The sequence below is a fragment of the Crocodylus siamensis genome, chromosome 2 (genome assembly GCF_052110815.1).
Source record: "Crocodylus siamensis isolate JL-2025a chromosome 2, ASM5211081v1, whole genome shotgun sequence".
Taxonomy (NCBI): Eukaryota; Metazoa; Chordata; order Crocodylia; family Crocodylidae; genus Crocodylus; species Crocodylus siamensis.
Window position 1 is genome coordinate 290,523,390 of NC_143396.1, and position 16,313 is coordinate 290,539,702.

The following is a 16,313-nucleotide window of genomic DNA, read 5'->3' on the forward strand; positions in this document are numbered from 1 at the left end:
CTACTACTCTCTGGGTGTGCCCCATCAGCCAATTTTTTACCCATCCAACTGTGCAGGCATCAATGCCACAGTCGCTTAATTTATTGATGAGGATGAGGTGAGACAGTGTCAAAGGCCTTCTTAAAAGTCTAGACACCATCATCCAAGGATTAGTTACTTGGTCTTAAAAGGCAGTCAGGTTGGTCAGGTAGGACCTGCCTTTGATAAACCCATGCTGATTGCCCCTGAGCATGGTCTCCCCTGCAGGCCTCCTCCTCTCCCCCCCAGATGCCCTCCTTGATGATTCTCTCCAAGATCTTCCCAAGCACTGAGGTGAGGCTTACGGCCTATAGTTACTTGGGCCCTCCTTCCTCCAAGGGAAGCTGAGTTTGGATATTAAGGAAAAACTTCTCACTAGGAAGGTGGTGAGGCACTTGGGCTACCCAGAGGTTGTAGCATCTCCATCCTTGGAGGTTTTTAAGATGCAGTAGACAAAGCCTTGGCTAGGATGATGTAGATGAGGCTGGTCCTGCTTGGAGCTGCGGGCTGGACTAGATGTGACCGCCTGAGGTCCCTTTCAGCCCTCGCTGCCTAGGATTCTACGGCCTTTGAGAAACAGAGTTTCAATAAGCTCTATAGAAAAATCCCTTTTGATGCTGGTCCCATAAAACCATTTGTTCTTTCTACTTAAAATTTCTTCCCAGCATAAGATGCTTGTAGAAAACCAGCGCAGAGCTCATCTATGCTAGAAGGCTGTACTGCTTACAGCCTCTCCAGCATGGACAGTAGTGCCCAGGCACAAATGCTTATATTGCTTACTTACTCCCCCGTGGAAAGAGAAATAAATACGCATGTAGGAGCCCCAGTTATCTGGGAAGCACTGTGTTTAAAGAAGTGTTACTATCCTGGTTAACAACCACACCCAGCCCAAGGCAGCTGGAGGGGGCTGGTTATCCAAAGTGGAGACCTGCCTTTTCCTAAAGCCTGATACGTGAGCTTTACACTTGCCAGAGTCTGTAGGACTCATGGGATGCTACTGCTATCAGAGGTTCCCAACCCCTGGGCCACGAAAGGTTGGCTGCTGGTCCACAGGAGGCTTGGCTGCTGGACGAAGTCTGGAAGTGACCAGCATACTGCGGACCAGCAGCCATGAGTTTTATACTTAGTATGAAAAAGGGTTGGCTGTCAGTCCACAGTGTGCCGGTCACTTCTGGACTGCAGTATGCTGGTCCCCAGTTTGCCGGTCCACGGTCACTTGTGGTCCATGGTTTCCCAGTCCATGGTCTAAAAAGGTTGGGAAGCACTGACCTATATTACACAATTCACTGATGAAGCACGCAATACATGTAGACGGGCCGTATGTTACCTATATTATGTAATTCACTGGTTAAGTGTCACACAGACAGGAGCTATGCCTCTTCAGCTCTATTGAGAGCCGACCCTGTATAAACTTAGGGCTTGAAAATGTGTCACAACCCCAGAGCAGGTTTCTCTCTGGCTTTCATTTGAAGGTGAGGCACCGGGCGCCGCCATGCTGGTGCACACCCCCGCAGCTGGCCGGCGGGGACGCAGGCTGGGCGGGAGAGCGGGCTTGGGTGTGGGACCGCAGAGCTGGTGCGGCTACAAAGTGCCTAGAGGCCAATCTGAGGTGACCACTTCCCCTGTGAGCTGGCTGCGGCTTCCTCTGCCCTGCTGAGGCAGCTCCTCCGCGCCCTCGTGGCCCTGAGGCGAGGGAAGGAGCAATTTTCACTTTTGCCTCTGCACCCCAGGCTGCCTGGCTCTGGGGCAGCAGCGGCGGGGAGGGCTCCGCCGCTCCGCACCTTTGCCTCAGCACCCCGACTGTTGGGGGCACATTCTCTCCCCCACCCACCGTAACTTTTGGGGACACATTTGCTCCCCCCCATGACCACTGGGGGCACCCCCCCATAACCATTGGGGGTACATTTGTCCTCCCATAACTGTTGGAGGGCATGCTTGTCCCCCTTGTGATTGTTGGGGTCAACACTCACCCCCTCTCCCCCCAGTGACTGTTGAGAGCACACGCCCCCCATCAATGACCACTGGGGGCACACTTGCCCTCCCATGACCTTTGGGGTACTCGTTCACCCCCCCCATGACCGTTGGGGGCACATTTGCCCTTCATTCCCATGACTACTGGGGGCACACACCCCCCTTGATGACTGTTAGGAGGTTCACTTCTCCCCCTTGTGACCATTGGGAGCACATTCACTCCCCCCGTGACCATTAGGGGCACACACCCCCTTCACTGACTGTTGGGGGCACATTCGACCCCCCTCCCATGACCACTGGTGCAACACTCGCCCCCTCAATGACCATTGGGGCAACATTTGTCTCCCTCATGACCGTTAGGGGGGCCCGTTCATCTGCCCCCCTCATGACCGTTGGGGGCACACCCGCTCCCCCCTCACGGCCGCCGGGGTCTACCAGACCCGCTGCGCCCCGCCCCCCGCCGTGTCCCGGATGTGAGCCCCACCCCTCCGCGCGCTGCCCGCGCTTCCATACAAGGGCAGCGCCTGCGGCCCCGCCCCCGCTCCGCCCCCCGCGACCCCCACGGCTCCCGGCCCCTCCCCTCGCGGCGGCCCCCTCAGGCGGCGGCGGCGGCGGCGGCCGGGGGCGGGGGTGGGTGAGGCCGCTCTAATCCGCTCCGCTCGGGCTGGACGGCGCCTCCATTACCCCGGGACCGGGAGCGGCACACGGCGCGATGGCCCTGGACGGCATCCGCATGCCGGACGGCTGCTACGCGGACGGGACGTGGGAGCTCAACGTCCATGTCACGGACCTGGGCCGCGACGTGACGCTGCGGGTGACGGGCGAGGTGCACATCGGCGGCGTCATGCTGAAGCTGGTGGAGAAGCTGGGTGAGGCCCGGACGCCCCCGCCGGGGTCGAGCACCCCCGGTCCCCGGGCACGTGGGCTGGGCGTGGGGGGGTGGCGAGCCCCACACCCGTGGCTCTGAGGCCGGGTTTGCAGCTTGGCTCCCGGGGCTCGACCTGGGGGAAGATTTGGCCTGGGTCGGGGGTGGCACGGGGCAGCCTCGGGGGGCTGGCAGTCGTGTTTCCTGCCTCCCGGCTCGGGTGTAATCCAAGCAAATCGCCGCCGCGGATAACAGAACAGCCAGCCCCAAATGGCAGCAGGGGAAGCTGAGGTTGGATATGAAGGAAAAACTTTCTCCCTAGGAGGGCGGTAAAACACTCGGGCTTCCCGAGAGCTTGTAGCTCTCTGTCCCTGGGGGGGTTTCCGACCTGCTTGGGCTGGGGTGATGTAGCCAGGGTTGCCCTGTGAGCCCTTGTGAAATAACGTCTCCAATTTGTGCCAAGACGGTTGTCCGTCTGACCGGGGATCTCTGACCGAGTGAAGGGTCTGGGCAGGCTTGTCAAGGTTCGGAGAGGCCGGCACGTCATGGGGTTGCATAGACCCGGAGGTGAAGTGGATTTTGCGCTAGCCAAAGACAACCTGATATTGCAAAACGCAGTTGCAGTGTTAGGGACCATACGTACGTGACCCTCCACAGGTAATATTGCTGACTGAAAGCTAAGCTGGCCCCTTATTTGCTGCACATCCTCATGTTGGTGTCAGCTCGCAGAAGTTGACTTGAGGCAGGCGGAGAGCACTTGTACGTGGTTTTTTGGGGCGAGTAGAAAACTTCTGATAGGAAAACCTAAGAGGGCCAACAAGAAAATTCTGTCTGGGCTGTCGAACGTTAATGACAGCATTGCAAGAGCATGTTATTCCTTAGTAATTATTACACATGTTTGTTCCTCTTCTGCCTGAGTGTGAGTGCCTGGCATTGGGCATGCTAAATTAGGACCTGCGCACGGGTTGAGTAGGAGGAAGTTGATTTCTGGGAATATTTGCAGGGGGCTTCCCAGTTTTACGGGTAATACTAATTACCTCTATTTTTGAATTGAGGCTTATCCTGTAGCCTTCCCTTAAACGCATAGTTCTGCTGAAGTTGGTGCAGCTGTTCCCGAGCAAGATTGCAGTTTAGTCCACTGACTTCAATTCAAGTGAATCAGGGCTTGTCTTTGCACCAGGTCTTTCAGCATTGAATGGAGAGGAGTTGTGGGCAGCATCATGGTATCCCCATAACCTTGAGTTTCACACCTGGACAAAGGACCCATTTGTGTGAGCTACAGTGAAAAGGAAACCTGAACCAAGAGGTATAAAATAGCTGGCTTTACCAAAAAGCTAATTTCTTTAATATCTAGTGGGTAAATAGTTTTACAGTACCTGTCCTAACTGAGTACTCCTAAAACTCTCCAGTCACAATGAGCTAACACTTAGTCTGAAATGCTCATCAGTAATCACAAACTTATGTCAGTAGTCATGCTTTTGTTCCTGTAGCAATATGGTTTACACTGATTGACGTAATTGCTCGAATAAAATAAGTCTTACACTATATCTGATCTGATTTTTAGCTGTACCTACAATTCCTTTCAAATAAGCTATTTATGTAGCCTGGAAAAATCCTGTCATGCACAATACTAAGATTTTGATACTAGTTTATTAATTATCTGAAGTTGAAGGAAGGAAAAGGCAGATATAAATATACTGGCTTCAAAAGGAAACAAGTGTTTGTACCTAGGATTTTTGAGCTTGAGATCTTTGGCTCTATAGAAAATTGGTTTCAGTATGTTATTTTTATGTCTTGGCTACAAAGGGATTTTCAGAAGGTGTTGGGGGGGGGTGAGACTCAATCCAGTCAGCTTTCATAAATGGTAAAGCAAAACTACTGCTTATCATGTAACAAAATAGTAATGTACCCTTTAGTCTGTGTTTTGTTTATAAGCTTATATATACAGGAATTTGAGACAGGAAGCTGCTTAAATGAACCAGAGTGCTCTGAGACCCCCAGATCAGGACAGTTGAAATGACTCAAATGGGATGAGTTTTGCTAAGCTTTAAGACCATACTGAAGTGCCTGGCTGAACTGGGCATTTAATCAGTGGCTGATGTTATAAAAAATACTTAATTCCCATAATGATTTCCTTATTTATATGGCATTTATTTGGATCCATATTTTTACACTGCATTATCCAGGGAAGTGGTAACTATCACATTTTAGGTTCCAGAGAAAAGAATGGATTTCACATCTGCAGCAGATTTATTACTGTGGGTATACAGGTAGCACCCTAAATAACTTCTCTACTGAGGATGGTCTCATCCTTAAACTTTTTTTTCTTGCATTGCTGTCCTCCCCTTCTGCAGCTTTAATCTTTCTTTATGTAAGTTCTTCCCAGCCCCTAATTATTTTTATTTGCTTTTTATATTCCCTCCAGTCTGTCAGGATTTTTCTAGCGCTGAAGTATACAGCATTGGGAGCAATGTTCCTTTTACAGTTGCATTAAAATTGTATAACAGGGGTGTCAAGCTCATTTGGTCCTGTTTTCCCCTCTCACTCCCACCTATTTCCAGTATATCAGATCTGGTGGCCAGTCCAGGACCACTGCATGTGGTGCCTGCTCCAGCTGATCCATGCTCCAGCCAATCCAGGTTTTGTGCCACAAGTGCCAGAGGCGCTGGATTTGGCATGAGGAGGGGTATGTCCCAAACTGGGCCCATATGTGCCGAACCAGGTGGGACAAGTGCCTTGTGGATCAACTCAAACTGTGGGGGCAGCACCGGGGTCTAGATAATGGGGCTTCACGAGCCAGATCCAACCCAGCCATATCTCTGATACTGCTGATGTATAGAAGAGGCTTGTCTACTCAGGCATGGCATGGCACGGCACTGCTATGTAATGTGGGGAAACAAAACAGCTGGTGACTCCTTGTAGGCTAGCACAGCCTTAATGTCCAGTCTTGGGATTTGGGATTGCTTTCAGAATGCCTCTTTCCCAATGCCTTCTTTCAGCTAAAGACCTGTGTCTGGAACTTTTTTTTTCTTCAGACATATTGGCTTGTATCTGTGTTTAAAAATCTTTTTTGTGCGCATGTGAAAAACCTTTGTCCTTACTGGTCCCGTTGTAGTAAATGTCCACTTTTTATTATGGTTTACAGTTCCGTCTTTTCAGGTTAGTAATGAAGATTTTAATGATTTCCTTAATTTGAAGATTAAATTCTATGTGCAAATGTTGAAACTTCTAATTTTAAGTAATGTCTGTGATTGCTATATGCTGTTCTGTTCTAAGGGATTTTGTTGGACTCGTGTGTTCATTAGGTTTGTACAGTCATTCAGCAGGGAGAAACTAAGGCCCTTATCCTGAAGCTGAACCCTGCAAGTTGATCTTTCGTTCATCCAGAAATCCACTGATGTCAAAATTTCTTGTTTCATAGTTTCTAGGGTCGGAAGGGACCTGAGCAGATCATCTAGTCCGACCCCCTGCCATGGCAGGAAAGAGTAGTGTGGTCAAATGACCCCAGCAAGATGTTCATCCAACCTCCTCTTAAACACCCCCAGGGTAGGAGCCTGCACCACTTCTCTTGGAAGCTGGTTCCAGACCCTAGCCGCCCTGACCGTGAAGTCGCACCTCCTGATATCTAACCTAAACCTACCCTCTGCCAGCTTGTGACCGTTATTCCTGGTCACTCCTTGCGGTGCTCAGGGGAACAGGGACACCCCCAATGCCTGCTGATCCCCCCTGACTAGTTTATAACAGGCCACAAGACCCCACCTCAGCCTTCTCTTTTGGAGGCTGAACAGGTTCAGGTCCCATCGCCTCTCCTCATAGGGCCTGCCCTGTTGTCCCCTGATCATGCAAGTGGCCTCCTCTGGACACTCTCCATGTTGTCCACATCCCTCCTGAAGTGTGGCGCCCAGAACTGGACGCAGTACTCCAGCTGCGGCCTGACCAGTGCTGCGTAGAGGGGGAGGATCACCTCTTTGGACCTGCTTGAGATGCATCTGTGGATGCATGACAAGGTGCGGTTGGCCTTCCCAACTCCACACTGCCGGCCCATGTTCATCTTGGAGTCAGTGATGACCCCCAGATCCCTTTCTGCCTCCATGCTGACAAGAGGGGATTTCCCCAACCTGTAGGTATGGCGCTGGTTGTTCCTCCCGAGGTGCATCACCTTGCACTTGTCTGTGTTGAAACCCATCCTATTCTCGTCCGCCCACCCTTGTAACCTGTCTAGGTCTGATTGTAGCCTGTTGCATCCTTCCAATGTGCCCACGTCCCCCTACATCTTAGTGTCATCAGCAAATTTGAACAGGGTGCTTTTTACCCCCTCATCCAAATCACTGATGAAGATGTTGAACAGTGCGGGCCCGAGGACCGAGCCCTGCGGAACCCCACTGCCCACATCCTTCCACGTTGAGAAGGACCCATCTACTACCACCCTCTGGGTGCGGCCCTCCAGCCAGTTGGCCACCCATTTGACTGTGACCATCCAGTGCAAGGTGGCAAAGGCATGCAGTAAGGCAGCGGCCCTAGATTTCAGGAGGGCAGACTTCAACGAGCTAAGGAGGATAGTTGGAGAAGCGCTGAGGTCCCGGAGGGGAGGGGAGCCAGGTGTCCAAGCAGAGTGGTCGCTCCTTAAGGAGACGATCCTCCAAGCCCAAAGGAAAGTAATCCCAACGAGGATCAAAGGGAGCAGGAGAGCACACAAGCCTCCGTGGCTCACCAAAAGCATCCGGGAATGTCTCCTTGCTAAAAAGGCTTACACCCAATGGAAAGAAGGGGTCATCACCAGGGAGGACTATTCTGTAGTTGCTCGGGGATGTAGGGGGGTAGTTAGGAAGGCCAAGGCAGAGATGGAACTGGGGCTAGCTTCCCAGATTAAGGACAATAAGAAGTCCTTTTTTAAATATGTAGGGGGTAAAAAGAAGGTCCCGGGTAATGTGGGGCCCTTGCAGGACGCGATGGGAAACTTGGTCGTCACACCAGACAGCAAAGCTAACATGTTTAACGATTTCTTTGCCTCTGTCTTCCTAAGTAGGGGCCAGAACGGCCACCTCCCTGCTGGGCCCCCCTCGGGCCCCAGGGGAGGCACACATGGGCCACGGGTTAGCGAGGATTTAGTTAGGGGGCTTCTGGAGGGGTTGGATTGTATTCAAGTCAGCCAGGCCCGGATGATCTGCTCCCTCAGGATATAACCTATCTAAATATCATAGATTCATAGATATTAGGGGCTGGAAGGGACCTTATGAGATCGAATCCAGCCCCCCTGCAATAGGCAGGAAGTCTGCTGGGGTCAAATGACCCCCTCAAGATAAGCATCCAAACACCATTTGAATGAGTCCAGAGTAGGCACTTGCACCACCGCTGGGGGGAATCTATTCCAGACCCTCGACACTCGGACAGTAAAGACATTTTTTCTTATGTCCAGTCTAAATCGGCCTTCCAGAAGTTTGTGGCTGTTAGACCTTGTTATCCCTTGGCGTGCCCTGGTGCACAACTGTTCTCCCAGATCCTGGTGCACCCCTGTATGTACGTATAGGCTGCCATCAAGTCCCCCCGATCCTTCTCTTCGCCAGGCTGAAGAGTCCCATGTCCCTCAGCCTCTCCTCCTAAGGCTCGCTGTCTTGGCCTTTGATCATATGGGTGGCTCTCCTCGGAATTCTCTCAAGCTTATCCACATCCCTCCTGAAGTGGGGGGCCCAAAACTGGACACAGTACTCCAGCTGCAGCCTCACTAAGGCTGAGTAAAGCAGGAGGATGAAGTCCCTGTTTTTGCTTGAGATGCATCAGTGGATGCATGCCAGAGTTTGGGGAATGGAACTGATTGAGCCAGATGCTCTCCTTTCAGGACTACGTCTGGGTAAAAAACAATTCTTTCCATTTTACTGGACAACTTGGCAAAGAAAAGTGGTGAAGCTCCAAATTTATATCTAGCCTCACTCACATCATGGGTATTTGATAAGATTGTATGGGGAAAAATGGGGTCTACATACTACCATTTGTTTAGAAAGAAAAAGGTCTGTTTTTAGCCTCTGGGAGGTCTGGAAATGAACTGGTATGTTCAGTGGGATGCTGTCCTACACCAGAAGGAAAAGAGAACACTTTTCTTCCTCCTTAGCTGCAAGTTTGTAAGCAGAGAGGTCCTTGCAGATGCAGTCTGCATTTACAAGTATCAAGTGACTATTCAAATCTGGAAAACCCATGAAGTGTATGCACTGTACAGAATCTAGTTTTGCTGTTTCAGGCAGTGATTGAAAACACACCTGAGCAACAGATGAAGATCTGGGGTATTCAGGTGAATTAAAATGATCTGTTCATTTCCCTATTGTAATGATCAATATACAAATATTATTACATACAGTATTATTTAATGTGAAAAGACCATGTTTTTGGCACTGTCCTCTTTAAAAGTAGTAGTATCTGTTATGTAGCCAATGCCATAATAGGCTTCTTGTCAATTGTATAAATACTGAGGAGAAGCACAGATCACTACTGGAAATCAGTTGTTAATCGTATAGTGTATTGCATGTTATGACAGTTGTCACAAACTATCGATTCAGCATACTGAGTTAGATTTTATTCAGTGTTATCCTATAGCCTTTTTACAACAATTTTTTCCAACAAACTTCCAAACATGGCTTACAGCACATCAGTTTGGTTAAACCCTCAGAATCCGAAAAACCTGGTATGTCTGGAAAAGGATTGCTTTGTGCTGGGAAGCAGTGCTTTAGATCTCTTCCTTCACAATTTATAAACGCTGCTTATTGATTCTTCTTACCAAAATGGGGATCTCTTGGGTTGGAGGGCCCGCAGTGAAAACACAGGAAACTCACATTGGTTGCTCTTGCAGTGGCTTTGGAGAGTTTTGCCGTGCTCATTTGTAAACAGAAAGCTCTTAGTAACATTGGTGAGAGCAAAGAGATGATGAACAAAGATGGTTGACTACCTATGCTTTGTTTTAAATACTTACTGATTTAAATCTTACTCTTTTAAAATAGCACAGCTTTTTAACATGCTGTGCATTGAAGAGTACATTTAAGAGGTGCATTCTTTTTATTATATAAAGTATTTGCACTGCTGACCAGCTGCATTCACAAATAACAAATTCACATGGTAGCACCAAATGACAAACCTAATCTCTTTAATAGATTCTTTGCTTCCACTTTTCTGAGCAGGGACAGGGACGTCCCCCGCACGGGGATTCCAGATGGACCCAGGGGAGGCTCGACCAGGCCCAGGGTCAGTGAGGACCTAGTCAGGGAACTTCTGGAGGGACTAGATGTGTTCAGATCAGCAGGTCCTGACGATCTCCACCCCAGAGTGCTTAGGGAACTGGCAGAGGTCATTTCAGGACCCCGGCACAGCTTTATGAGCACTTGTGATGCTCTGGTGAGGTGCCTGACAACTGGAAAAGGGCCAATGTGATCCCCATTTTCTAAAAAGGGAGGAAAGAGGACCCAGGAAACTATAGGCCCGTTAGTCTTACCTCAGTCCTGGGGGAGCTCTTTGCACATCTGCAAGGGGCCAGCAGGGGACTTTATGCTTGGGGGCAATCAACAGAGGTTCATTAGAGGCAGGTCCTGTCAGATCAACCTGGGGGCCTTCTATGACCAGGTCACAAAAGCCTCAGATGCAGGTGTCATGGTGGATGTAGCCTTCCTAGACTTTAGGAAGGCCTTCAACACTGTCTCTCACCCCATCCTCATTAAAAAATTAGGGTTCTGTCGTGTCGCCGCCTACACAGTCAGATGGGTCACAAATTGGCTGGAAGTCCTCACCCAGAGAGCGGTGGTGGATGGGTCATTTTTGACCTGGAAAGATGTGGGTAGTGGGGTTCCCCAGGGCTTGGTCCTCAGGCCCGCACTGTTCAATATCTTCATTGGCAATTTGGATGAGGGGGTGAAAAGCACCCTGTTCAAGTTCATAGATGACACTAAGATGTAGGGAGAAATGAGCACGCTAGAGGAGAGGGACAGGCTACAACTAGATCTCAACAGGTTACAGAGATGTCAGTATTGAATCCCATCCTATTCTCATCTGCCCAAGTGCTGGGTGTTGCACCTGGGGAAGAAGAACCAGCCCCATACCTACAGGCTGGGGAACTCCCTTCTCAGCACAGAGGCAGAAAGGGATCTTGGAATCATTATTGATTCCAAGATGAACATGGGCTGCCAATGTGGGGATGTGGTCATGAAGGCCAGCCACACCTTGTCATGCATCCATAGATGCATCTTGAGCAGGTCCAGGGAGGTGATCCTGCCCCTCTGCGACACTGGTCAGGCCACAGCTAGAGTACTGCGTCCAGTTCTGGGTGCTGCACTTCAGGAGGGATGTGGACAACATGGAGAGGGGCCAGAGGAGGCCACTCGCATGGTCAGGGGGCAGCAGGGCAGGCCCTACGAGGAGAAGTGACGGGACCTGAACCTGTTCAGTCTCCACAAGAGAAGGCTGAGGGGGAATCTGGTGGCCACCTATAAACTTCCCAAGGGGGACCAGCAGGCATGGGAGAGTCCCTGTTCCCTCCAGCACTACCAGGGGTAGCAAGAAACAACGGCCATAAGTTGACTGAGAGTAGATTCAGGCTAGACATCAGGAGGTGCTACTTCACAGTCCGGGTGGCTAGGGTCTGGAACCAACTTCCAAGGGAAGTGGTGCTGGCTCCTACCTTGGGGGTCTTCAAAAGCAGGCTAGACAGCCACCTAGCTGGGGTTGTTTGGCCCCAGCATCCTTTCCTGCCCATGGCAGGGGGTCGGACTTGATGATCTGCTTAGGTCCCTGCCGACCCTTGGTGTGGGGTTAAGCAATAATGTAATAGATAATGTAAAGGTTTATCAGGCAGATAATGTAAAGGTTTGTCAGGTATGCTTGCAGAGCTGTACAGTAAAAGGATGTCTCTTCGTCAGGGATTCTTTCTATAAAGATGCCTGCATGTTAGCATTTGATAAGGATGTCGTTTATTGGGGGTGGGGAAGAAAGCACAGTTATTGGTATCTAATAAAAACAGCTAAAGGGAGTGGGGACTAGACTAAGAAAACTAACTGTTTTTGGAATTTTGAGTCTTTCTGTTTTGAAAATTAAACAGATCTAACATGGAAATCTCTCAGGTGTTTTTCATGAAAGCCAGCAAATGTGACAAAATATCCCATGTGTGTGGAGAGATTTAGCGATCTGTCTTGGGCCTGAAATGCATGGTTCCTAGGAGTCTGTGGCATCTTACCTTTATGTGCAATAAATATAAAACTGCTCTTGATGGGTTGTTGATAAGCTTTTATGTAGAGGCAGTAAGGTTTTTCTGATTTAGCTTTTTATGAATCGCATCCATGAATGTGACTTCCTGTCATTAAAAAAATGTTGTCACTGGCAACATTTTGCCTCTTCTCATTTTAACAATGAGTTGTCAGCTGCCTGGGAGGTGGTGTGCTTTGCTAGGTCTGTGTTTGCGTATGGGACATGTCCAAAATGAAGTGTAGGGAAGGAGTCACATTCAGTATCAAATATTTTTTCATCAGTATAGCTCAATTGTATTCCTGCTTGTGCTTAAAACTTTGAAATGGGAGTTCAGTTCATGAAATTAGTCAAGAAAATCTTATGCTCTGTAGATTTATTTTGTTCCGTCTGTCCTTCTTACATTGCCAGTAAATTTAGTGGTATTATACCTCTTTAGGGAAGATCAATTGTACAATTCGTAGCAACAGGTCATCTTTTTTGTCTTAATGGAACATTTTAGAAGGTTATGAATAAGGTACCAAGGAAACGCAATGCTATTGATTATCAATTTTGAATTTGAAGCTTTATAGTACTTGATAAACTGCCTTGTACACTGTGAATGCTGTATGCAGAAAATCATTATCCTGAACTTGTAATGAGCCCTCTTTAAACAATTTAAGATCTAATAAAAATTTAGTCTAAACCTAGATTTAAGAAAAGTTTAGCACTGGAGTTCCTCTGTTGTCTGCATTACAGAACATGGTCCAAAATGACTTTCTCAGCTGCTGCTCTCTTCCTTATGGCTCATTCCATTTACTTCGAACTTCTGTGAGAAGGCTTAAACGAAGGCCAGTTGGCGACTGAGTTTGCTTTCCCATAATACAAGAACAATGGGGCACTTGAAACTGAGAAGTAACAAACATAATATGGCTATAAAGGAAAATCTTTTCTTATACAATGTATAATCAAGCTGTTATTCTCAGTGCCCCGGGGAGAGTGAGACAAGGCGTTTATTCAATAAAGATTAGCTCTTACTTTCAGAGCATCTACACGTAACTTGGACAAAGTTTTATAAGAGCTACAGCTTCTGATCATAAACTGATCATCTCCATGCATCAAAAGGAAACTTATTTTTAAAAAACAACCATTTAAGCAGTCCTTAATGTATGCTTATATAACTTGTTGCTATGAAGGACTACTCTGTATGACCCCCACACCTTATTTAAGGGTGCATACACTTGAAAAACTGCTTATGTTTTTTTGAGGCATGATAGTGAGTGGTTTTCCTTGTATAATGCAGTAAATGGCTCAATGTGCTAAAATTCCATAAATTTCCTTCCTAAACAGGAAATGACTTGTACAGTTTGGCATGCTCTCTGTTTAACAAGCAGTACTTGCTCCTAAATGCAACTTCAGCTACTTGAGTCTTGTGTAAAAAGTATTTGTCAAACATTTAGTATTTTTAGTCATTTGAATGGTTGTATATATTTTAATTTTGGTACAGGTCACTTTTAAATAGGAGTGCTTAAAATGGCCTGGGAAGATGTCAGCTAATGACCACAAAAGGTATTCAAAGGTATGAGAGAGGTGGAAGGTGGAGTGGGGAGGGCTTAAGGTTTCATAGTTTGTAGGGTCGGAAGGGACCTGAGCAGATCATCTAGTCTGACCCCCTGCCATGGCAGGAAAGAGTAGTGGGGTCAAATGACCCCAGCAAAATGTTCATCTAACCTCCTCTTAAACACCCCCAGGGTAGGAGCCAGCACCACTTCTCTTGGAAGCTGGTTCCAGACCCTAGCCGCCCTGACCGTGAAGTCGCGCCTCCTGATGTCTAACCTAAACCTACCCTCTGCCAGCTTGTGACCGTTATTCCTGGTCACTCCTGGCAGTGCTGGGGGGAACAGGGACTCCCCCAGTGCCTGCTGGTCCCCTCTGACTAGTTTATAACAGGTCACAAGATCCCCCTCAGCCTTCTCTTTTGGAGGCTGAACAGGTTCAGGTCCCGTCGCCTCTCCTCATAGGGCCTGCCCTGCTGTCCCCTGACCATGCGAGTGGCCTCCTCCGGACCTTCTCCATGCTGCCCACATCCCTCTTGAAGTGCAGCGCCCAGAACTGGACGCAGTCCTCCAGCTGCGGCCTGACCAGTGCCACATAGAGGGGGAGGATCACCTCCCTGGACCTGCTCGAGATGCATCTGTGGATGCAGGACAAGGTGCGGTTGGCCTTCCTGACCGCGTCCCCACACTGCCGGCCCATGCTCATCTTGGAGTCAGTGATGACCCCCAGATCCCTTTCCGCCTCCGTGCTGACAAGAGGGGAGTTCCCTAACCTGTAGGTATGGTGCCGGTTGTTCCTCCCAAGGTTTGGCTTGTGGCGGGGGCCAAAGTTATCCTTCCTTCAAAACCTGCCAAACGCTCCCTATTTTGAGAAGTGCTCTGTATTCTTAAATTCTTTAAACTATGTTTATTCAACCTATGTTTATTCTCCCAGGCAAGAAAAAATATAATCCCTTCTTTAAGACAGTAGTGGCCCCTAGCATTAAATGACTTAATAATTTGTTGGCAATATTATCTTTTGCTTTTGATGTATGCAAAACTCTCCCTTGACCTAGAACAATTCAATATCTGGAATACAAATGGAAGATTTTTCTGAGCGCTAGAAGACTGTCTCCATTTTCTCACTTAGTTATTAATTTAAACAGTTAATCTTATGCATTCAGATTGAACCCTCAGATGGATCTGGGTGATCAATAAACCCCTTGCCCCAACACTGAGCTGTCTGGACTCCAAAGAGGTACAGTAAATTGCAGAATGAGAACTTAAGTGCTGTAGCCTTTATTTACATAAGTGAAATATTCACCTCTGCCTCCAAATGTCTGAAAACTGGGTACATTTTCATCAACTTTAGTGAAAAATATTAATTGATTTAGCCAGTATTTGCAGATGGCTGTATAATCTTGTATTTAACAGTCTGTCCCCTTTGTGTGCAGTCTGCATTGATGGTCAAGTCAAATAGAAAGCCGTAGCTCAAAGCTTGGATGACACTGGCAGCCAGTACCTGCAGATGAGGGAGAATTCCCACAGATCTCCGTCGTCTTTGGTTATCAGTTTACTTGAGTGGGGTTCAGTTTACTTTTAAGCAGATGACATGGATAGCTTTCTAAGTTCCAATTAACTCTTTGCTTGAAACAATTCTCTCCTGTTTCTCCGTAATTTAAAAGCTTGTGCAGTATTGGAAAGAAAAATCTGGGAGCTGGTTTCCTTTAGTAGACTGCGACAGTCTTCTCATGAACATCAAAGCAAAGCTTGTGTTATACCACAGACAGGAAATTGTTGGGTTGCAGTTTAGACCCAGCCCAAATCAGTAGCTTCCTCTTAAGACTTTCAGGTTTCTGTCTTACGTAATGTGTTAAAATAATCTCACTTCTGGAATGATACTTGCTTCTCTTTCTATATTTGAAATTGTTTGAGTTTGTGCAAATAGGTCTTCTAATGTGTTCATATACTTCCCTTTCTGTTTCTTCCCTTTCCTCCCTCCCACACCACCTATTTATTTTATAGCTTACCATTTTACTAAAATGCTTGATATTCTCTTTCTGCTCTGTTAAAATCTTTAAAAGTATTCTGTGGTGACTAGCACTTTCAAAAGGTGAATTCAACATTTATGTATTACAGATGAATCTGAAAATGTCCTATACACTTTCTATTGGGTAATACGTCATGCTTGGCAGTGTTTTTCCAACTGCATAGTGGAAAATGTTGGGTTTTTGGTTGTAACTATGTTGGTCTAAGGACAAAGGCAGGCATGCTTCTTTGGGTAGATGTGATCTTTTTAGACCAACTGAGTAGTTGGGAAAAGTTCTTAGCAAGCTTTTGGGCAAAAATGCTTCATTATTGTTGCCAAGGTACGAATCTGTGTTGAGTACGTATGGGGTGTCTTCCCTCTTCTGAGATGAACAAGGAAAAGGTAGTATATAGGGTTTGAAGAGAAAAAGGATTAATGATATAGAGATACCTTCTTAGATGCATGATGTTTAATCCTAAAACCTTACTAATCAGTTTGGGAGCCGTGTTTATAAATGCCTGTTGCTACGACTTCAGCTGGGTAGCTGTTTAGATGATGCCTCATGATAGTTGGTCTCATGTGGGAAAGTAGATTGAAATGCATGCCTCTTGCCATAGAGAAAAAATGGCTTGAGTACCTTGCTTTTCTGTGCTTGCGTAACAGTCGTTTCTCTTTCAGACACAGGTACACACTAGGATGACAG

At 47.8% G+C, this 16,313-nt stretch overlaps 1 protein-coding gene across 4 annotated transcripts in view; it reads left to right on the forward strand.

The window, feature by feature from the left end:
• Positions 1-2,556: 2,556 nt before the first annotated feature.
• Positions 2,557-16,313, forward strand: part of FERMT2 (FERM domain containing kindlin 2) — a 93,415-nt gene continuing 79,658 nt past the window's right edge. For 2 of the 4 annotated variants that reach the window (XM_090034388.1, XM_090034389.1), the window contains exon 1: positions 2,557-2,858. In XM_090034388.1, the coding sequence (XP_089890514.1) occupies positions 2,702-2,858 (157 nt within the window). In that variant the 5' untranslated portion in view covers positions 2,557-2,701. The remainder of the gene's footprint in view (positions 2,859-16,313) is intronic. The other 2 variants (XM_090034390.1, XM_090034391.1) reach the window with 2 other exon arrangements.